Genomic DNA, 24008 nt, shown 5'->3' on the forward strand with positions numbered 1-24008 from the left:
AGAAAAAGAAAGGACTTCTCTTTCTGCAAAGATCCTTAGTTTATGTGTAGTCACCTGTAGAACCTCCAGCTTGCATAAAGGCTTGGATTCTTTATGCTCTATTTTCTACTTATTTCTTATGTCAAGCAATACTTTTAATCTGCCTTGCTGAAGTGATAGATAGAAGTCTTTCAGAAATGCTGTCTGGTGCCATATATATACACACGGCTAGTCCCATTGAAATGGATACCTTGCAATTTAAAAACCCATCTCATTAAGCACTAATAAAAACACCTTTACTGAAATATAAATAATTGTAATTTGAGAGTTGTCAGTCTTTCAATTGGCTGTTGGCTCATGGAGCAAGGCCCCTAAAGAGGGGCAATGACTACGTGACAGGTTAGAGATGATCACAGTGCCTATACAATACCTTCACTCACACTTTACTTTTCAGTCTAAGCTTCATTTCCACAACATTTAGAACTACCTTAAGTGTGTGCAATACAATGAAAGGACCTAATTGTAAATTGTTTTTAGAGCTCTTTCACACTGTCTTTAAATTAAAACATTAACTTTTTTTTTTAAATTAAATATATTACTTTTCATATGATAACTTCAGGGAAGAAAAAAACCATAAAAATAAAGACCACTGTGTTCTTCATGAAAGGACCTCTAGTGGCAATGGCAAAAATATAAAACCAGTAAGTATGATGATTCAAATAAAGACCAAACCTCTAAGAACTGTTACTAAGTTGACTATCAACAAGAAGTTGAGCAGTGTCATTAGGAATTGCTGAGCACACAGACTTAGAAATCTAAGGTTGTGACAACTGAATTCCCTTATCTTCCTTTTCTACCACCCCTTTAAAACCCAAGTAACACCAGATCCCTTCAGATAAATGCTGTTGTTTATCAGTTCATTAGAATGCTTAGTGTCAATAAAAACCCCCTTTGGCATCAAAAGAACAAGTGGCTGGTGGTTTCCTCTTGGAAGTCTACCTTTAATAGTTCATCTTCTGTTGCATCAGGGAATTTCTCATGGAGTGAGCTCTTCAGAACTTTGGCTATATATCTCATTCCATAGCTACAAGTGGAACAGACAAAAAGAAAACCGGAAAGACTTAGATGAAACAAACAAATCATACTAGTAAGCCAAGTTACTGGCTTCTTTTGTCAGCTACTTAAAACACAAAACAAATCGTAATGGAAAATACAAGAAGTTTCAAGTATATGGAGACATTCACAAGATTAAAGCAGAGTAGAAGTAGGAAAACCACTCCCTCTACTGGGGAAGTCATAGGAGATGCACATATCAAACCATGTAATTTGAAAGGATCACAATTGACAAGGTTTATATGAAGCTTCACCATTCACATGAACTGAATCTCAACTTAGCACTTACGGCATCATGTTGAGAGATGAAAATATGGATGTGAGAACTTTATCAGTTACTGCTCGCAAACTCTGAATTGATGATTCCAATTTACTGACTACTTCTGTGTGTGTTAATGCTTGTTCCGTAGTAACATCATACGGCAATTTGCTGTAAAGGAAACAGATATTAAACCATGCTAAGCATATCAGAGAATAAACTAGATTTATTTATTTAGTTATTGCCTCATAGGAGTCAGTGAACACAAAAACACAAATACAGCTGAAGTTTACAAAGTAACAAGAGTTTTAACAAGAGTGTCAGGTGCATTAGCTTCTTTTTTGGAGGGAACTCTATATTTGGGTAGGGCCACACAGGCCATGTTCCTTCCCTTTGTTACAAAAGAGGATTCCTAAATTTGATAATGGATTTAAAAAGTTCCAATTCATAGTTCTTCAGAAGGACAGTGCTATCACATTGCTATAAAAACAAAGTTCTGTAAATTCTTTCAAAGCATGGCTTACTATACCTATAAAGATGAAGTAAATGACTTTTGATCATATTCATATCTGAAAGGAAGTGGAATGAAACAAACTAGATTTTCTTTTTGATTAACCCGAGCCAGTCCAAAGGTTTAAGGAATGCTGTCACACTTGGAAGCAAATTTAGATTCCAAGCAAGTATACTTTCAGGAACTGGGATCATCTGGCATCATTTCTAGAATAATCTGTAGGAGTGCTAGAGGGGCTTGTGTGATTTGTTGTAGACCACAAGCTTAGAAAGCAAGGGTGATGAAGGGAAGGGGGAATTCACAGAGAACTTTTCTTTCCCCTTTTCCTCATCTCATTTTTCCCCTCAAGCCATAAGCAATCAAAGCAGTGGTACAGATGTCACTTGAATAAAACCCCTGGGATCACTTAAAAAAATTAGAAAAAAGAAAGGCTGAGGAAGTTGGAGAGTGCTCAGCCTGGAGTAGAGGTGGTTTTGGGGAGACCTTAAAGTGGCCTTTAAAGTACCTAAAGGGAGCCTAACAGGAAAGCTGGGGAGAGGCTCTTTGTCAGGGAGTGTAGGGATAGGACAACGCGGAATGGCTTTAAACTAAAAGAGGGTAGGTTTAGATTAAATATAAGGAGGAAATTCTTTATTCTCAGGGTGGTGAGGCACTGGAACAGGCTACCCAGAGAAGCTGTGGATGTGCCATCCCTGGAGGCAATCAAGGCCAGATTGGGTGGGGCTTTGAGCAACCTGATCTAGTAGTAGGTATCCCCACCAATAGTAGGGGGGAGCGGAACTGGGTGATCTTTAATGTTCTTTCCAACCCAAGCCATTCTGTGATTCTATAAAAGTAATATATTGTTCAGAACAGGTTGAAGTACAATATTTCAAGCACTTCTCCCCAAGTAAGCATCCTACTGTGTTATGGAAAGATGGGGGAACGACAGATGGACACAAGCACAGTTTGTCAGAGAAGGAAAGGGGAAGTTAAACTGAGGGATCCCTCAAGTGTGTAAGAGATGGTATGGTACATCCAGCTTCCTCCCTTACCTGGCCTCACCAGTCTGCATTTCTAGCTGATTTACCCATGACTTGTACACGTCTACAGGACTAGTGTTGATTATGAGGGACTTGTCATCCATGATCTCCTTCACTACTGGTGCCAGGAGTTGGCGCAGCGTGTTCTGTCCACGAGCACCTCGATTGAAGCTGACAACCATCTTGATGACAGTGGGATTTCCAGTGACAATATCCTGTATCTGGTCTACCTTAGAGCTGTATCAACAATAGAAAAGTTTACAGATCTTACTTATGTATGTAGTTATCACTGTTTTTAAGCATTTTTCAGACCACTCTTTTGAAAGCACCCTTTTTGCATATTCAAACATGTTTATGCAGACTATTTCTTAGACTCCTCTATAGAATAACATTGTAGCAGTTAGTATCTGAATGCTAGTGAGAATTAATATAATGTCCCTGGAACACAGCATAGTGAATGATCACTAAAAAAATCCATAAGAAAACAAGTCAGGGTCCAAATGCCTGTTAAGTGCATAAAACAAGTTAGTAATTTTTCAAAAAAAAAAAAAAAAAAAAAAAAAAGAAACAAAACAATCTCCACTACACTTTCAGAATACAAACCTATGCAGAAAAAAAAAAGTTTCCTCACCCTTAAATACCTAATCATGAAAGCAAGAGAGCCCAGCTTTTTTTTTTTTTCCCTTTTAAGTGACTATCAAAAAAAGTATTCAACATAGGAAAATTTTTCTGAATTGAAGTGTTAATTTTACAGGGTTTATTATTTAATTTTCAGGGTAAATTATTACCTTGAAAGCAAAATTCTCCACTGAAATTGATATATATAGTCTTACAGCAATTAAAAATTTAACCATCAAATTATTTTAGGTATGAAGAATTTACTGAAATGCCTGTCAGACAAATTAACTGAAGTCTTGTACTAAATGTACATACTTTATTTCCTCTTCTAGAGCAGTTTTAAAGAGTTTGAGCAGCAGATATTCTTCTCGTTGATTAGAGGCATAGTTGTAGAGAGTGAAGATGACTGTATCCATAAACTTGGTTGATTTGTTTTGAGGCATCTGGAAAATCAGCTTTGCCAGATACATGGGATTAGTCTGCAAAACAAAAATTATTTGAACACTATTTTCTGAGATAAACCATCCCTACAAAGTGCATCTGCCCTGGGAAGATCTAAGCTTCTAGAAAATTTTAGGTGTGATGTGATTAATTGGAAGGGCAAAAAATTTATTATACGCTTTAAGCTGCTTATCAGACAGCTTCCTTTCCACCACATACAATGAAGGATAAAACTAACACTAATTCACGTGGACTGAAAGATATATGTAAGAAAACGTTTATTTGGTTTCAGTATAGCCTGAAGCTATTCTCAACAATAAAGCATCTATATTTCTTGCACAATTTAAGGACAGCATGGATTTTCTGAATTGCAGGAAACATTAGAAGACCAAGATAGTATCTACCGTGATCTACATACAACACTCCTGTGGAAATCTTTTCATAACTGCTACTGACATTGCTAAAATAGAGCAAGCAATATACTTTTTTCCTTTAGCAATTTTGTCATATTTATTTTTACTCTAAGACTTACCTGTAATAGGTAGAATAAGTGTTGATATGCCTCCAGTTTTTTTCTTCTCTCTTTGCTCAATCCTTTGATACCCTGTTTATCAACCATAACCATCTCTTCTAGCTGATTTTTGCTCTTTTTGTTAAGTTTCTTACTATGCAATACCACATCCTGCAATGATCAAAATTTTATATTATATGTAAATGTAGAAGGCATATCGGATTTTTTTTTTCCAACTATTTTATATGTTGCTATCAGGTCATTTATTAGTAGCTTTGTACTTTTTGCGACTTTATTCACTAGCTGGTCTTTTGAACATTTTTTTTTTGCCACCATTATGGCTTGCCAACAGTGACTGTTTGGGAAATCTGATCTCATGTATAGACTTATTCATTATTTAATGAATTATTTAATTAAATAATTATTTAATCTCTCAAATATGATCAGAAGACTACTCCATTCTACCAAAATGCTTTAAGTCTGCCAAATAATTACTGTTGTCCAAACTAGTAAAACAAAGTGACATTCAGTAGCAAACAGAAATACCACTCAGGACAAAAGAGCAACTTCTCACGAAAGCTATTCTGACGAGATTACTTAAGCAAAGCAAGTGTTTCATTTGCCAGTATTGTAACTAACTGAGGGTGACCAAGCATTATCACAGGTTGCCCAGAGGTTGTGGAGACTCCCTCCTTGGAGATCTTCAGAAGCCACATTGAGAGGGACTTGGTCAACCTGCTCTGGGTAGACCTGCTTGAGTAGGACTGGTGATCTCCAGAGGTCACTTCCAACACAACCACTCTGTGATTCTTTAATCCTGAGCTCTAACACATAGAAGTTGTCAGTGTACGTTTCTAAGTAAACCTGAACAGTCTGCTGACCTGAAGAGTGATTCTGTTTTTCACCAGCAGCCCAATCTTTATATCCATTAAGTTCAAGTCCTTTTCCAGCTGTTGGTTGGATCGAATTTTCGTAACCACTTCTTCTCTTAATCTTGTTACTTCTAGTTCTTCTTGAAAATCTAAGTCACTTTGGTCCAAGAGGTAGGCAAATTTGCGCAAGACAGGCAAGGGTGGATTTTCAGCACCAACTATAGTTGAAAAAAATAGGCTTGTTAGTTAACACATTACTGAACACATGTAAAACCCTTGGGAAACTGATTACAGTGTAGAAAAAGCTGAACTGCAGAAAGGTTATAACAGTTACAAGCATAAGCTGAATATTTATCATAAAGTACAAGTATGTAAAATAGCATAGGTAAAACGCAACTGGTTTCCAACTGTTTGCACCTGCTTTTGAAGGGAATAGAAAACTAAGAAATCTTGGATTTTTTTTTATTTTTTATTTTTAAAGTGACACAGGAACATACTTCTGCCCAGATATACAACAAATAACCATTACCACTTACTTAGTGTTCTGTAGTCCTCCCTGGCTTTGTTTGCTCTGAGAAATGCTTGTATCTTCACAATTTCTTCATTCTGTAAGGTACAAAGATCAAGCAAAAGAATCGAGTTAGGACTTATTTCTATAATGTGCATGTAGTCATATTACCATATTTACTGCTTTGTGTTCAAAATGAAGAAAAAGGACTTACGTGATCCTTGAAGTATTGCAGCCGCTTCCTGTAAGCTCTTTTTGCTAGCCACATTTTGACCCATGACTGAATCTGAAAATTAAATAAAATAACACATTCTGCACAAATGGTTTGTATATGTGTATTCGAGTGCATGTCTTTTAAATTTGTATCTGACAGTCCTCTGTTGTAGGCATGCTGGTCTCATGTGCTTGTGATATCTATTCTCTAAATTAGTATTATAGAAAGAGAAGTGTAAGAAAATCTATTATGATCCACTCAAGCTCAAAGCCTTATAGAAGTCACGCACACAGCTTTCAAGAAGCTTTCTATTTACAAAATCTGCCAATTAACATTCAGCACCATGTAAATTTCTGGAGTATGAGCCCATTCATTTTCTGCTGCTAGCTGCAGATTCCCAGGCACCAGAGAACCAAGTCAAGGGATGAAGAATACTGAGACCCAGAAGCAGAGTGGAGTCTTACCTTGACAATAGCACCAACGTTGCCTTGAAGCACCTTTAATCTATCAACGTAGCTTTTCCTTTGTTTGAATCCTTTCCAGAAAGCCTGTTTTATAAGGAGACATTGTTAATAAGAGACTGATATTTAAGTCTACTTAAACATTGTTAGCAATTTGTGTGTACGTTACACAGAAAAACATCCTTTGCAGTAAAAAGATAATTAACCTAAATGTAATCTTGCTTATATTTTTAAGCTTCCCTGATATTTCATTTCAATTTGGTCCAATTGTTGTCCAATATCAGTTCCTCCTTTCCCCTGAAGCCATCCTTACTCTTATCACCAGTACACCTTTAACACCCCAGTCATTAGCTTCATCCCTCACACAGGAAGACCCAGCCACCTACTTCTTGCCCATTACATCCCAGAGCTGTTGCTTTACCTAATAGAACCCACATTGTTCTCATCCTGGCCTCCTCCTCAAGTCTGTGGTCTTCCTGAGACGTTCAGGATCATCACCTTGTACCACAGATGACAACCTGCCAATTCCCTTATTCAGTTCTCCTTCTGCTAGTTCAAAGTAAACTTTCAGCAAGGACCTCAGCAGTACAGATCATTCATCTGTACTCAGCATTTACAATAATGTGTCTTTTGTCTATCCAAACAGTGACATCAGCCTAGTTCTTCACTTGTTGGCTTTTCACAGCCTCTCTCTTTTAATGCTCATAAAAAACTATCAGAGAACTTCATTTACCTAAACTTCTCCTCACTTTTAAACCTCTTCAAAGGCCCTGAATTACTTAAACAGCAGTGAATCACTTTACTGTGCCCAGACACGATGTAGGAAAGTGAAAACCCAATCCAGATAAGAGCTACTAGTGTTTATCATCATGAATTTTTAAGTTGTTACTATAGACACCAAAATAATCATCAGTGTTCACACTCTCAGCACACAGAAATGTTACTTTTACACTTCTTTTGGAATTCAACAAACAGAAGACATCCAAGTAACACTGTCAGAGCCTGATAATACCAGGGCGTCTGCCACTCCCTACCAAGTTATGACTTCATGGAACAGAAGCAAACCACTTCCCAGCTGGGATAGTCTAGAAAGGAATGTATTTCTTACATCATGTTTTGCCAAGGAATTTTTGCTTCAATACTCAAAAAAATATATTCTAATCTTCCAGTCTTGGTTAGGTATACCATGCAAGACCTGAACACCTCAGAATAAAGCCAAGGCTATGCATTTCTGAGATTTTCCCATTGAAGTGGCTTAGATTACAGGTGTATATGATCTGTTATTTGAAAACTGGAGGTTTTCTATTTAAAAGCACAGTTATTTCAACTAGGACAGGAATACATTTACAAAAGTTGAAGTCTGAATTGCTGATTTGAGAATTTTGTTATTAGCAGTCTGTTTTCAGCAGTGATACAGCACTTAATCACTCACATGCAGATAGTTACCCAAGCCAGATTACATTCTCATTCTAATACAATACCTGTATTTTGATGGCAGATGGTTCCTGGCTTTGGAGGTATGCTTTTCTCTCCTGATAATTCTTCCTGATCAAGTATCCCCTTGCTCGGGCTTGCAGCTGAACAATCAGATTTTCATTAGCAAGCCAAAGCTGCTCCCGATTGTAATCTGCTGTGACTTGCCCAACAATGCTCTGTTAATATATCACAGAAAAAGGTCATTTAAAAGGAGCTAAGAAAACAAAACAAAGCAAAACTAAACAACACCACCACCACCTAGGGACAAAACCATTCTGGAATCTGTCCTGTATTCTCTGTCTGTATTATGTTCATCATATCTGAACCCCTACAACTTACCCCTAAACTTTAGTCAGTATGAAGAGCTACCTCACTACCATTGAATTTTATGAGGGGTATGAACTCCTTTCAAGCCTGAGTTAACCAGCGGGACATGCTATTTTGAGGAAGTTATTTTATCTTTTTTAAACCTTAGGATTAAGAGTTCTGCTTTCCTACTTTCAAGTGTTTTTTTTTTTTTTTTTGTGCTTCTTTTTTTGAAGTCATATCTAGAAATACATACCAAATCAGGGAGCTCTGTATATAGAAACACATTTAAGTAGTGTTGCAGTCAGAGTTTCTAGAGGACCTATTGTGGTGACTTGAGCTGTCTGCAGCAGAGTAAACCAATATCCTATATGAGCTACATCAGAATAAAAAAATGCACAGAGGCTTGTGTGATCCAGCAATTTAAGTTGTATTTCATGTTATTGCAAAATCTCTACAGCAAGTGGGTTCAAGTTTCACACATCTTATTGTACTTGGAGATACAAAGACCAAAAAATGTGAAAGTATACAAAAAGCAGTCAGACACTCCATCAGTGTCTACTAGTGGCTATTAAAAACATTGTTGTAACCTTCAATTAGGGAGCCCCAAAATCATTAGGATATATAAAACAGGAGGCTGTGCCATCACTATTGTCTCAGACTTTACATGTTGATATTTTAAGAAGCAGATACAGAACCAAAATGATCTTCAGTCTCCCCCAGCGCAGCCTCTTCCCTTGATATTGTCATGTATTGCTATCTATCCCTGAAGTGTTTATGCTTTATGTTTGCAGTCAAAGCAAATATTTTAGCCATCTACCTGGATTTCTTCACCAGTTAACCAAGAAGTTTTTGGTATAACTCCTCCAGGGGCAGCACAGGTACCTTCCTCTGTTTCCACATTGTAGTAGTAATCATACATATTTTTCATTACAAGTTTAATCCATGGACTTTCTGTAGAATCTGAAAGCAATACATGCTGTCATTTCCACATATTTGTGTCCTTCTACACTGATAAGTTAAAGCTCTCCCCATTCACTCCCCATCTCTACATTCGCTATGGAACAATTTTATACAAAAGGCACTATATATTTTGGCCCATTTTGTAGTAAGAATATTTTCAAAATATCTTATTCTGCTGGGCAGTATCATTCTCCTAGAACAAAACTGCTGTGTGGTTTGTACAAATTCATAGTCAGCTTCTCAAAAATACATGCCAACTTGGTGCTTGCTGCTGCAACAGTGTATGCCACATCTTCCATCATCACTCACTATTGAAATAGACTATTTAAGAAAATATTTTTGCTATCTTCTGGCCAGATGCTGGGCCTCATTAACACTTAGCTCCCGCCAGAGATTTTCTATGGACATTTTCTATGTCCATATCGTTGCCCTGTTTAGTGATTCAGTAAACAATACTCCATCCTGAAAGGCAGGAAAAAATCCATTTCCTCATGGACAAAAAAAAAAAAGTAAAGCTGCTAAGGTCAACTGTGCAAAATGCCCTCTCCAAACTTTTGTTGCTGATATCTACTGCCCAGGCAAACCACAGGGTTCATAAATGGGTCATGGACGCTCTGGCAGAGCCTGACCTTTGACAGTAGTCCATAAGGCTGAAGTGTGCAGTCTAACCCTTTCCTTTGTCTGCTAACAGAAAAAAAATTGGAGAGTAATGTGGTTTTCTGACAGGACAGATTAGCCTATTGACAGTCAGAGAAGATGTCTTGAATTCTCTAGGCTACTTTGATCTTTGCTAGACTCTGGAACTAACTAGATACTCCTCAGCATGCAGTGGGCCCTGGATGATGCACGGAACAGTTCACCATCATGTAAAATGTACTTGGGCAACTCTAACACATTTCTCAATATATTTCAAAAATTATCAACTACATTCCTCACTTTACAGTGATTTATGTAAGTCTTTTGTGCTAGTTTTCCAGTTGCCTCAGTAACAGGGAAATGTGAAACTTTTCTGTTCAGGATGGCTTTTACCATCTTTAGTTTTCAGCTTCTTGGCTTCAGAGAGGTTCTTGAAGTAAATTTCGGCACATTCTGAAACAATCCGTAATCCAAACTTGGACTGTAGTATCATCGGGATTGATTGTGAGTCACCCTTCTCCAAGCTTTTGTTAATTAATGATATTCCAGTGGCCACTAGGGAAAAACAATGAGGGAGAAAATTAAGTGTTGTACTCTACATACCCACAATGCTAACCACTAGCAACTTTGATAATGGACATCTGGGATGGTTGCACACAGCAATCCAGTGCTTCACCTCTTTGTAGACTCCTGTGTGCTTTTAAGGAAGAGTATTTCAGAGAACAGCAGGCTCGTTAGAAAGCGTGCCCTGCACCCAGGCAGGGATGTAGTCACAGCATGACAGAGTGCTCTGAGGGCAGCACTGCTCCCCATCAGGTGGGACACCAAAGAACACCTGGGGCAGTAGCTGAGGATGACAGGTTTTCTCACTTAGCCTGCCCAACAAGTGGGCCCATAAAGCAGAATATCACTCAGGAGCCTGATAGAGATGCAGTGGGTCATTGCATTACAAGCTATAAACTGTTCAGTTTTACTGTGCAAAATCAGAATAAATTTCATTTGTCGTGAGCAAAGTTTTGCAACACTGTGCCAACACCCTAGTCACGATCCCAAAGCAACCCTTCCTCATCATCATCCCCTTAAATTTGAAGCTTGTCTAAAGCTGATGAGGCTACACCCTTGAGTTTGCCAGCAATGAAGAGTTGGTTTCAGGGCATATAAAAGCAATGCTGTGAGACATGGTCAGACTTCTAAGTTACATGAAGCTCCAGATCAGGGCTTAAGTGTCCTTTTCTTTGTGCAGGTCTCATGGTCAGAGGGGTGATAACACCACCCCAAGAAGATGTAGCAATACACCACACTTCAAAGTGCCTTACACAATAAAATTATATGCAGCACTGCTTAGAAACCACTACTCTGATCTTAAATAGTGTTCCTTAACATCTAAATTCAAGATGCATGCACCAAGGAACAAGTGAAAAGACACACACAGACAGAATATTTGTATTATATCCTTGCTTAAATGAATTCAGGTAATTTTGCTTGCGACAGCTGCTTTTCAGACTACAGCACCAAGCACTTTTCCTTGTGTATACCTGGATCAATACAAGAAAGGTCCCTCTCTATGTTCACTGCTTGACCTACACATATTTTTCCACCCACAACTGCCACAAAAGGTGCTCAGCAACAGTAGTGAGACCAACCACCTCAGCTCTGGTCACCAGTATTTGAATATTTTTCTCTCTCCTTTTTGTCCTCTAGTTAGGGATGCTGGAAACTATTGCTATACAGACAAAAGAACACACAACCTAGCTTACAGTTATTTCTGTAGATCCCGCGCTGCCTGGATTTTTCTCCTCATCTATTAACTAATTATGTTTTTCTTCTAAAATAAAAGCATAAGAAAAAATAGTGGGGAAAAACACCAATTCAATAGAAATTGTACTGGTGTAGTAACACTTCATTCTGTTGCTGCTGCTCTAAGGAAGGGACCATGTGTCCTTGTGAAATTATGAGATATGTGAAATTTAGCTATCCTTGACTGCAGGAGGGGGGCAGGCTCTCAGCACATGGATCTGCTCTTGCAGCAATCAGGATCTCAGAAGCAGATGAGCACTGCAAAAGGCTCTTCCACATCTATCCTCCCTCCAAGAAACTAAGATACACAAAGATGCAGCTGCCCACCGTGATAAGCTTGAACTCTGAGCAGGGCCAAAGATCAGCTCTTTTCTATAACACAGCTCTCAAGAGGCAGATCCTGCTTTCACAGCCCCTTCCTATGCAAAGCTGAAGGTCTGCACTGTTATCTCTTCCTGAAGGGTGCCATGGTATACAGCTACTGTTCTGCCAATCTTGTTTTGATCTCTTCTTGCACAAGGAGTACAGGGGTTGAGCTGATTCAAGACACAAAGTAAGATAAGCCAAATTCCACAGCAAACACCACAAAGAATTAGGAAGCACAAAAGTCTTTACTGAACATGTCTTCCTAAAGGAAGGTACAAGATAGTCCTTTACTGACAGGACAGGCATTTTATAAAGGCCATATCAAAGTTTTAATATTGTAGTATTTAATACATCTACAAAGCATTAAAATGATTTGGAAAAGGATCAAGATGATTCCAGTATAGCTGTCAGTACCTCCTCTTACTTGACTGCTATTGCCATTACTGCAGCTATCTCAAAATACACATTTTGTCCTAACCGAAACAAAACCATTTTATGCTGCCTTTACTTTTGTACACAAGCTTTGTGGTAGGGAGGGGATTGTCTGCCTTTCAAAAATAGCTTATCTGGGATAGATTGAAATGGAAATTAATTTCCAAGTTGGGAATGAGTTGAGTTTTCTAAATTTAATCTATGTGAACATAACACGTTAACTTCCTGAAACAGGATGCTTTCATTATAGCGAGTACCAGGTTCTGTGCCGTGGGGAAGTTTTAAATCTCAGTTTTTAGCTCCAAAATGTTAGAGCACTTCTGAAGAATGTGCTGTGCTGACACTGCTTTGTTTCAACCCAGAGGGCACAGTACAGGAGATTAGTAGTTATTTCCACTAGGGACTTGTTAAAATAGTTCTACTGATCATACTTGATTATGAAAAGCTGCACATTTGCTACAAAAATGGTGGCATTGATTACGTGAAGATTTTACTGAAACAACTACTAGGTAAAGCAATAGCTTGTCTTTTTCAACACGCATGGTACTAGTATATGCATAACGCTGAACTAATTTAGGTATGCAATTTATGCGACACATTTAAAGGTCTTACAGCAGTAGACAAAAACATATTTTCAAGTCACTCTTTAGCTTTAGTTCACATCTGTTTATAAGCTATGCATTTCCTTCCCTTCTCTGAGCTCAGATGTTTCCTCAGGCTTTCTCACGCCTCTGGGTGGCATTGAAATGAACCTTCTTTTGTGGAAAAAAATGGGTATCAGTACCTCCGAGTACAACAGCTCAGTTTGGACAACATATGTGCATCTAACCCTGCCTCAGAAAACACAAGATGCTTTTCACAGATGTGTGACCAATGAAAATCCTTCATGTGTTTTCAGTACATCTGTCTGATTGAATTAGAACTGCAAATCAACTCTGAAACAGTAACATTAAGTTCACTGGTTCTGTAGCAGGGATAGAAGATTTAGTTTTGTAATACCTGGCTGTTGTTCTTTTCTTCCACCCACAACTTTCAAAGAACTAACTACTGACATAGCATGCCTATAAGTAAACAAATGACAGCAGTACTTTACTGAAGGCTGAGTGCAGCACTGCAGGAGCACATCAAGTTAAGCAACTGTATTCCACAACTTCTCAGGATGCAAAAGAAAGTGCTGCAGACTCGCTCACACAAGCTGTTCACCTCCTCTCCCACCACAGCCAACTCAAGCAAGAGGTGACCCAGCCCTGAAACTCAAGCTGGCAACCTTGACAGATCTGTGCTGGCCCAAAGTAGTTTTTATTTGTTAGCACTTAATAGAAGATACCATATTGAAATAAGTGAAGTTATAAACATTTAAGAATTTGCATGTCTTCCTGTTATCATTTTCTTCTGTTTTAAAAGTGATAGGAAATTACACTGACACTGTAAATCTTGATCATGTTAACCTATATAAACACACCCACTAAATTATTAACTGAACTTCAAGATTTACCAGTGCAAAGCCAACAAAGTTTTCCAAATTTAAGTCACCCTAACTTCAGCATGACAAAGGACATGTATTTGTTTCTGTCAGCATATATAAAAGATGCCACTCTTCCCTGAAGTGGAGAAAAAAATACTGAAAATTTCACTTTTTCCAGACTAAGAAGAACAAGAGGAATAAAGATGCAGCTTAATGCTCACAGATTTCAGCTTCTTTTATATTGTTATTGGCATCAATGATTCCCTTTTGTATTTCATCCAGCCATAGCACCGCTGATTCATCCTGGGTTTCCTGTAAAAAGGACAGATAAAAGCCTTATGAGAACTGAATTATAGAAGTGTCTGAATATACAGAGAGAGCTCATACACACACTTCCCTTGCAAAGCCCTCGGGCATTAAAAATAATTTTACCACTTAAAATGAGCAATAAAACAAGTTATACTCCATTTAGTGACTAGAATAAATTCTTGCTCAATAAAAGTTCTCAAAGCTTTCACATGTAAAAGACTCCATCCTGCTAAAGGTGAGTAAGATTTTGAGCAGAGCTGGAATTGTTTCAATTTCCATAATGTATAAGCAATGTAATTAAATAAATCAATTAAATAAAGCATTACGTATATCCAAATGTTATTAGCCAGCACTACGAGCACAAAGGAGAATGCAGGAAGTTGGTATTCAACCCAAATCCCTTATATGGGAAGGCTGTAAACATGAGTAAAGGTTACATAAGAAAATAAAAGCAAAAGATGGCATAAAAAGGCAACTCAGGTTTAACAATGACGACTTAGCTCAGGTGGCAAATATTTCAGGAGTTAAGTGGCAGAGCAGGTCTCATCATCTACACGCTTGATGACGTCGTACCCAAGTTAAAATAGAGGGTGCTTGGTACAAAACAATCCTTTTAATTCTGCTAGTTTCGGCCTATGACTACAATTGACAGGACTGCTGTCCAGAAGCATGTGGGCATTAATCAGCTTAAAACAGTCAGAGACAAGTTTACACCAAGAATTGTGGGCACAAAGGAGGCATGGACAGGCCCCAGTGGAGCTCTGGGTTACACCAGGTTCTTTCTAGAGAGGAAAGAAGAATGTCATATCTATAATAGATGAGAGAAACAGCAATGTATTGGTTTAATGAAGATACACAAGTATGTACACACACAAATACTTCAGAAAATAAAAGCCAAAGAGGGTCTCAAGGTCAAACACTTTGTGGGGACAAACAACTTCACAATGGATGCCATTGTAACAGGGACCAACTCTCGGCCAGAAATCCAATAAACCTGTTATCTGCAGAAATTATGGGGTTAAAGAAAAGAGGGTAAAAATTGCAAGACAAAGACTCCTCTCTTTCTATTATATGCAAACAAACACATAAGCAAAATATCTAAATAAAATCAACCAGTATCAGGCAGTTGCATGACAGTGGATGTACACTGCAATTTAGGGTTAACATGAGAGAGAGCACATACAAAATACAACTGACGATTTATAGGAAAGGAATTCTTTTCAGTTTCGCAATCCTTATCTGGTGTCCAATTTCTACACACTAAATACAAAAACAGACACAATTTTTGTTCTGGAGCCAAGTCCTGCTTATGTTGAGCCTTGCCACTAGCTTGGAACCCAGACCAGGACTCACACTAATTTTGTCTGCTGGAAGAAAGCCATTGTTTTCTGGCATTCAAGAAAAAAATAACAGAGGAAGAAGGGATCAACAAAAACAGCAAATGAAAATGGGGTAAAAGTTCCAGAGTGTGTGATGGGTGGGAATTGTCTGGAAAGAGCAGGCAGCTGGGGTGGAATGCCGTCACAGGAGCACAGGCTGCTTGTGCTGGGTGGGTAGGGAGGGGCTGAGGCAGTACACACATGCCTTCTGAAAACCGTGTATGTGTGGCTTGCTTTCACCGCTACATTTGCTAAACCAAGATCACTACTCTCTTCCCAACACCTGGCCTCTCCCCAAGAAGGGTACAGAGTTCAGCAATACAGAATTTTAGTCTTTGGATGAGACCTCTGAACGTTTAAGTAAACAGCCTTCGGTTTTCCCAGAAAATACTGTTTTCCCCAGATACCTGTACATACATATTCCAGCAGAACCTCCTCTCCCACAATCAGGGTTGTGGTAAATTAAGAGTTAAATTGCTGCTGTAAAGCAATTTAATCTCAGTGTTGGGCAGAGGCTGAAACTGAGTCATGTGTGCATATTTGGATACGTCACACCCTCTTACTAGTAGACAAAGAACAAACTAGATCCGCACCATAAATCTCATGCCTACAGGATGCTTCTGGACAACAGATCAATTACTCTTTAGACCCTAACAGAAGGAAGAATATCCTCTCAAAAACACATCTTGAGATGAACTAAAACAATATTACCTTTTTTTTTTTATATTTATATATATCCGGATTTAGCATACTACGATGAAGATACTGGTTTTCACTGGACTTCTCTCTCTTACCTCAAGTCTTTTTACTACAGGTGAGTCCTTTCTGCATGTACTCTGTTTTAATTGATATTTGCTTTTGAGGTTTTGGTGCTTTACTGGCTTAAATGGACTCTACACATCATGACATTATTACACTCCAGAAAAGCTTACTTTAGACAGACTTTTACTGTTTCCTTTCAGTGACACCTTGGATTACCTTTCGCTTTCCTCAGTCACTAATGAGGAATTATTTAAGCGATCTTTCTGCCCTTACTAAAAACACATCTTCTAATGTTTCTGTAGTGATACAATACTCAAACCTGTAAAGTCACGTTCTTTCTGTTTTAAAGTGTTCAACAAGATTACAGATTCAGACTATGTTATTAGAAGGAAAAATCTCAGATAATTATTGACAAACATAACTTAAGGACGTGATCAAGCCCAACTCTTTTCCTTACTAAAATTAGACCTGTTTTCAAACTAAGTTTTTGTTATTGCTTTTTTTTTTTTTTTTGTTATGCAATAATATATACAAACATTTTAAAGAGCAACATTATTTTTTTTTTCCCGGGAATAACCATCCAGAAAGTTACTGAAATGGATGCAGGCTACTGATTATAATTTCAAAGTTTTCTACCATAAATCTACCAGTTACAAAAAATTAATCATGGTTAAAGCTGTTTTCCATGTTCCGTTCCAGTTTGGAATGGTAAAAGGTTTTCACAGGTTTTCATCCAAATTTCAGTTCACTTCTGAATTCCAGATTCAAGATGTGTGCCTGATGCTTTGTGTGAAGTTTTTTGGCATTAAGCACAACCAAGCAAGAAATTTTTTGAATAACAAAATTCATTAAGCTGCCATTCGTTCTGCAAAAGGTATTTTACAAGTTACTTTGATACCATGCATTGAGCACATTCATACTTCATCTATAAATGTTAATGTCTTTAAAATTCAGCCACTAAGAATCAGAAAGGTAACCAGCATCAGTGGCTTTACTCACATCTGTTATATTTACTGATGGAGACTATTCCTGCTGCATGAAAAATTTTACTCATACCAATAAGCTTGATCTAATATCAGCCCAAAGTAAGTTTCAGGAGTAACTGCATTTCTTTCATGTATAAGAAAAAGAATAGTCTGGTTTGCTTTAGTCAGAAGATGAAAAATACAAAATAGCAACTTAATTTGGTATATGAGATGATTTTTTCTCATAATTTGAAATTTTCAGCCCCTGTTAAGCAAGGCAGTTCTTTTTTCATTTTTTGCAGTCATGCATTTCGTCCACTAAGTGACAAGGGTAACCTGCACTAAGACTTGATCAGCTTTTATCATAAATTACCAACATTGCTGCTACGTGACAAAAACCTTTACAGGTGACAAACATTGCACAAATGGGACGTTTTGCTGAAGACTGAAAACACCTAGTATTCAGAAAAGTCAATTCAACATTAAATTTACACTAAATTTTAAAGAACGGGGTTGAAATTACTAATAAAGCAAAGATTATTCTTGAGCACATTTGAGATGCTAACTTAAAGCAACAAAGAACCCTACCAAACTTTCTAAATGGAGATTGTTTTTCACAAGGAAAGGCTTGCCTTTCTCCTTACCTGAAAGTTGTATTCCTAATCCAGTAGTTTGCCTATTTTAACAATATTAACTTTAAGCTTTAGAATCTTCACTGAATGGCTCCGCAGTTAAAACCGTGTCTCTTATCAAGACTTTCCGTGGAATTTCAGCAAGAGACTACGATTACATCCCCCCTCATGCTATAGAAGGGGAAACAAAGACCATCCACATCAAAGAAAACAAAAGCTCTTCAAAAAAGTCCAATGACTCCACTTTAACAGAAGTAAACAACACCACATTAGAGTACCTGACAAGTTCTCTGAGCACCAAGCTGATACCCACTGTCTACCTCAGCGCTGTTTTATTAGGTGTACCATCTAATGCCATCATTTTGTGGATGCTGATCTTCAGGATCCGATCTGTGTGCACTGCCATCCTCTACACAAACTTGGCTATTTCAGATCTGCTCTTCTGCATCATGCTGCCATTCAAAATAGCATATCACATCAATGGGAACAACTGGATTTTTGGAGAAATGATGTGCCGAACCACAACTGTGGTGTTTTATGGCAACATGTACTGCTCTATTCTGCTGCTCACGTGCATCAGCGTCAGCCGCTATGTGGCCATTGTTCACCCTTTCACCTACAAAAGCCTGCCGAAACGTACTTATGCCACTATGGTCTGTGTTACTGTGTGGACCATCGTTTTCTTGTACATGCTCCCACTTTGCATAATGCAGCAGAGCTATTATGTGAAACAACTGGGAATTTACACCTGCCATGATGTGCACAATGCTTGTGAAACTGTATCTTCCTTCCAGTTTTACTACTATGTTTCTTTAGTTATCTTTGGATTTTTAATACCTCTTGCAATCATAATTTTCTGCTATGTCTCAATCATACGAACACTCAAAACACGTGAATGGTTCTGGTATGTTAAAGTCAGTCTTTTGATCCTTACCATTTTCACTATTTGCTTTGTACCAAGCAATATTATTCTTATTATCCATCATATCAACTATTACTATTATAACACAGATGAGTTGTATTCTTTTTATCTAATTGCTTTATGTCTTAGCAGCTTAAACAGTTGTCTTGATCCTTTCCTTTATTTTCTGATGTCCAAAATCAGAAGCCAATCCAATATTTACCTAACGATGGTTAAAATATCCAGGGAAGCATAAACTTGTTTCTATATTGTTGGAATTATGATTTTGTATATTTACTAACCCAGGTAGCAATAAACCTCACATGCAACAATTAAACCTAAAAAAAAATCTAAGGATGTTAAACCATGATCTCAGTAAAATTTACATCTTTCCAAACACCATGCAAAGAAGCATCTTCAGAAATACTCTTCTCCAACTCTAATTTTATCATGTGTGTTACAACATTTGGTGTACCAAGATTCAGGGATGTGGCTGAGCATCTCCATTTTCTTCTGGGAAGATCACTTTTATGGCCACTATAGAGAAGAAACTATAATAGCAGTCACCACAGCCTCTGAACAGAAGAGGAATCCATATCTGAATAGCACTTTTAGGTCCATTCATGACTTCCAAAGACTTCATACGATCTCTGTGCTCACATTCACTGCAGGAACAGTGAAGTGAACAGAAGGTTTTCGTCTGGTGGGAACATGGACAAGTAAAAGCACTTTCTAGGTGTTCAGGGGCTATAGAACTTTGCAGAAGCTCCCTGTCACACAACCAACAGCAAATCTGCACTGGATGTTAAAAATAAGGAGCTGGAATCCCATTCAGCTGGAAGAGCAATGAATCTACAGCTATAGACACGGAACCTGACACACTTCCAAGGAAGCATCTCCTCTGAGGCTGCTCAACCAGCTTTGCTCTGTAGACTTGTTCTTCCACTGCGTCAGCACCTGTACTCCTATAACCCTCAAGGACAGCTGGAAGCTAACCCTTATCAGTGTGAATCCAGGCAAGTTTTATTCTTGCTTGGTAAGCAAAACAGGGAAGCTACATTGTAGCATTCTGTATATTTTCACATCCTCACAGAAAATGTGTTACATTTCCTTAAGGAAATTGTGATTAATTGTCCACATTCATAAAGCAAAGAATTAACTTGACATTTACAGAAACTCAATATCTACATATACTGAGTATAAGTTCCTACAAACGAGCTCAGCTGGTGTACATGTTTGTAACCGAACCATGTAAGACAGTGATGAGAAAAAAAAAAGTGTTTTACATCTGTCTGATAATAGTATTGTAAGAAACTTTACTCAAAAATAAAGCCATTTGCAGGGGAAAATAGAAATTGACTCCAAGAAATGTCCAGTCTGGTAAGGTTCTACCTCTTCAATTTCTCCTGGCTCCTAATTTACATTAGTTAAAATCATGCCCTTCCCTCAAAGTAACTTCAGGATAACTTTAAAATAATCCAGGTGTTACTCATTAATTACAAACATCAAACTTGCTAACCTAACTGTAAAACCTGCATAGCTATCACTCAAAATAACAAAACTCAGGAAGCATGCAAATGTATGGTACATCTGTTTAACATTCCACATAGAAGTAACACTTCCTAAACATAGGCTCTCTTTGCTGGGGCTTGAACACACTTTGCTTGAAGCAACTGTGAGAGCTGTTAGAAGCTATTGTATGAAGTTACAGGAATAAAATTCCACATTTTCGTTTTCTTCTTCAAGCAAAGAACAAGTAGGTGTGATCTGTGATTAAGAGCCACAATAGGAACTGGGAGTTTTTGGTGCAGATTTTACTTATCCAAGGTCACCACAACTGGGGGGATGTGACAATGGGATGATTAGAATAAGCCAGAAGTTCAGACCCATATGTTTTCTGAGACACTTGGGAATATAGGAAGTTCACACTCAGATCTATCTGATTGTTGTAAATCAAGTACTTCCTTATGCCACAGCTCACTCTTAAAACATCTTAAATACAATTAAAGACAGATCTGCTTTATAAATAGGACTCAGAAAAAGCATGGGGTTGAAAAAGACTTATTGCACAAACTTTGACTTTTTCATATATTTTTTTTTTGTAAGAGGAAGTTCAATACATGTATAAATCATATTTTTTCTTAAAGAAAGGTGATATCCATGTCATTAGTCAGTAGTTAGAATAGTAACTCAGGTTAATATATCCGAATATTTCTCTTGGGAATTTGTACAGTGGTCCTGCTTTCTCCATAAACATGGAGATTGTTTTTTTTTTTTTTTTTAATCATGAGAAAAAAAGATTTGGAAGAACTGAATTCATCTATCCAAAAACTACATCTTGCAGATGCTCAAGATATTCCAAATAGTGCCACAGGCTGAAAGAACAGCTTTTTCAAGTTGGATTCATGAAGTTTGTTTTTTTTCTTGTGGGAAAAAAAGAGAAGATGTTTTAAGTAGTTGTCAAAGTCTAAAAACACACAATAAGAACAGCATACAGCAAGGGGAAGGCTTTTCAGGATCCAGCGCTCAGTGAAACCAGAGCTTACATAGGAACCTAAGTAAAAAAAAATCAGATGTACAGCACCAAGTTCAAAAGCTGTGGCTTACAGAAATGCACAATTTCATAGCAGATACCACAGGTGAAGTGACAAGATAGCTGGAAGGTATTTTTACAAGCCAAATAGCAATAAATTTCTCCAGCTGACATTAGGAACATATGTAAATTTTAGGCATCTTTTCAAACAGCAGGAAAAATGAAATGCTGTACCACGAGTTTTAGCTAATCTTGCATTCAGTCACATCCTGCAAGTTGTGAGGCTGATCTGTGTTTATGTTTCCCTGAGCTGTGATGTTAACCAGGGCACTGCTTTTGAGGAAGCAGATATCAGTATCCTGCTGAGATAGGTTGAAGCTGAAGGCATTGTACATGATGGCCAGCATTTTGTTGCATGACAAAGGCAGAACAGAAATAAGCACAAGACTCCTCTAGTGTAACCCCCCCAGATTTAAGCAACAAAAGGCTCCTCAAAGTACTATTTAGAGGTTTGTTAAACAATGACTTCTTCAGCATGACTGAATACTTAGTAGCAAAAAAGACAATTCCTGCCTGCACAATAACTACCTGCCTGACAGTCTTGTAACTCAATCCTTGAAGAAAAACATAACAGATGCAGAATATATCTTAGTATTAATTGACTGAAAATTAATCCTTTATGTCAGTCAGAAAAAGTTGTATTCAAAAATTATTCAGTGACAGATTGTTGTCACTGGCTTATTTACCACCCTGTTAGCACAACTAATCAAAACATTGGAGGAACAGGACATGAAGGAAAAAGAATCGACATTTCAGTTCTGACAGATGCAACAGTCCAAGCTCTAACCTTGCATTTCTGTGCTTTGGCGTGGTACAAAACATCTTGATAATGCTTTGCATTTTCTGGTCTCACATCTTGCAGCTTGGCTGTGGGCATAAGTAGGGTTTCTAAGGTTTTCTCAGGATTTCCTTGGTCAATTGCTTCGTTAATGTGGCCAATTGCAATAATTCCTATGAAATAAAATGGTTATTACAAATGCAGTTGTCAAATAAAGATATATCTTGTCATGTTTCACATACAAACGAAGTAGTAACACAAAGCAAAGAAAAATCAAGTAACAAGAAGCAGAGGCAGCAACAGCAAGTGATTTAATTTTTTTTTTTTGCTCAGATACTCAAATGAGGCTATTAAGTTGTACAGGTTTCCTTTCTGCCACACGTACTCATTTCTCTGAATCTACCTTTCCATTAAAGCCAAATCAATCCTTACCAAAAAAAGGGAAAATTGACTTCCTTTACGTGCAGGGAAGGAAGACCTACATGAAGCTTAAAGAAATACTGGACACCACATCTATGTGTGCACCAACATATTTGCTGACAATGCTGAAAGACACTCAAAAATCATGTGATTTTGGACCAGATTAGTTGGAACCCCTGTTTCAACAAATACATACATACTGATCTGGAAACTACAACAACAAATACATACATACTGATCTGCAAACTACAACATTATGCTGGACCATACCCTAATTTCTTTAAATTTCACCTTAATTAGCCAAACAGATAACACTGATCTCAAGATATTTTTATTTTTTTTCCCCATAGACCTGTGGCACTCCAAACTTCAGCCACATCATGTGAATTATTTAATAAAACCTGTGATTCATTTCCTTCAGTTGTCAAGACTGGTTTCAACATTTAACATCACAGTTTATTCCTACTCCCAAACAGCCTGGAAATACACTGCTTGGGGGTGCTGTCTCCCTAAAGCCATTCTACTCCAGAAAGGCACTGGTTGAGGGTTCCCCATCACCTGTGAGATATGACATCTTCACTAGTGGCTGCCACCACATCTGACACCACATCTCTCCCATGCCCACCACAGCTGGTGGGTCATGGATCCATTCCTTCATAACACCTAACATTTCCAGAACAGACAATTTTTCTGGGTGTCACCAAATCAGGAACTGTCAGGCATGCAGATTTACTTACGGAAAGTGATGACAGCCTTCTTCCTGCCCTCTCTGCCCCAGTAACCATTTCCAGGCAGAGACCGGTGTCACTGAAACCAAGTGCAGCTAAGCTATCTCACCAGTAAAGACTGACTGTTAATGCAGGACAACCTACAACTGCTCACATACCACCCTGCTGGGCCCATGCTACAAGAGTGCACAATGCACTATGCAAGTGCACTTAACAGCCTCAAATTTTACTAGAAATATCATGCTTCTATATCCAGTGGAGAGTCTCAGTCCTTTAGCAGTTTTGAACACCAAATGACCAGGTACCACATTTAACACCACCCTTATAGGGCCATACAGTCACATTCAGCTGAAAGAAATATTCCCCAAAACCATTTATATTTGAAAGAGCGAGCACAAGAAACCATTCTTTTAGATAAATCTAATTATTTGAATTGAGATCATGACGGATAGTTGCACTGCATAAATTCCTACCAATTCTCTGGTGAAAAACAAGGGCTTAGAAATCATTTAACTATAACAGTTCTACACAGGATGCTGCTTTTCTTTTCCAACTCTATTCTTCAATAACACAATAGTTTAGAATTTCTGC

At 37.9% G+C, this 24008-nt stretch overlaps 2 protein-coding genes across 10 annotated transcripts in view; one reads left to right on the forward strand and one right to left on the reverse strand.

Moving 5' to 3' along the window:
* IQGAP2 (IQ motif containing GTPase activating protein 2) overlaps positions 1–24008 on the reverse strand; it is a 127417-nt gene that overhangs the window by 17151 nt on the left and 86258 nt on the right. For all 7 annotated transcript variants that reach the window (XM_038171489.2, XM_038171486.2, XM_038171484.2 and 4 more), the window contains 14 exons: positions 22279–22442; positions 14172–14262; positions 10284–10445; positions 9112–9254; positions 7991–8161; positions 6513–6596; positions 6049–6120; positions 5863–5932; positions 5336–5544; positions 4476–4625; positions 3818–3981; positions 2897–3121; positions 1382–1522; positions 979–1063 (listed from right to left, as the gene is read on the reverse strand). In XM_038171489.2, the coding sequence (XP_038027417.1) occupies positions 979–1063; positions 1382–1522; positions 2897–3121; positions 3818–3981; positions 4476–4625; positions 5336–5544; positions 5863–5932; positions 6049–6120; positions 6513–6596; positions 7991–8161; positions 9112–9254; positions 10284–10445; positions 14172–14262; positions 22279–22442 (1931 nt within the window). The remainder of the gene's footprint in view (positions 1–978; positions 1064–1381; positions 1523–2896; positions 3122–3817; positions 3982–4475; positions 4626–5335; positions 5545–5862; positions 5933–6048; positions 6121–6512; positions 6597–7990; positions 8162–9111; positions 9255–10283; positions 10446–14171; positions 14263–22278; positions 22443–24008) is intronic.
* F2RL2 (coagulation factor II thrombin receptor like 2) lies at positions 15835–20253 on the forward strand. 3 transcript variants are annotated; one of them, XM_013092133.4, is made up of 2 exons: positions 15835–16452; positions 18073–20253. In XM_013092133.4, the coding sequence occupies exons 1-2, from the start codon at positions 16395–16397 to the stop codon at positions 19152–19154; spliced, it is 1140 nt and encodes a 379-aa protein (XP_012947587.1). In that variant the 5' UTR covers positions 15835–16394; the 3' UTR covers positions 19155–20253. The 3 variants fall into 3 exon arrangements, with proteins under 3 accessions (XP_012947587.1, XP_005011659.1, XP_005011658.3); XM_005011602.4 differs by having other exon boundaries at positions 18139–20253; XM_005011601.4 differs by having other exon boundaries at positions 15837–16452; positions 18067–20253.

Source organism: Anas platyrhynchos, chromosome Z, assembly GCF_047663525.1.
Source record: "Anas platyrhynchos isolate ZD024472 breed Pekin duck chromosome Z, IASCAAS_PekinDuck_T2T, whole genome shotgun sequence".
NCBI classification, from domain to species: Eukaryota; Metazoa; Chordata; class Aves; order Anseriformes; family Anatidae; genus Anas; species Anas platyrhynchos.

Excerpts from the sequence above, each read along its gene's own strand:
- F2RL2 (XM_005011601.4), top strand. The coding sequence starts at position 16,395 with ATGAAGATACTGGTTTTCACTGGACTTCTCTCTCTTACCTCAAGTCTT. Across the intron at positions 16,453-18,066 it reads CTCAAGTCTTTTTACTACAG|CTTTAGAATCTTCACTGAAT; the intron begins GTGAGTCCTTTC and ends ATTAACTTTAAG.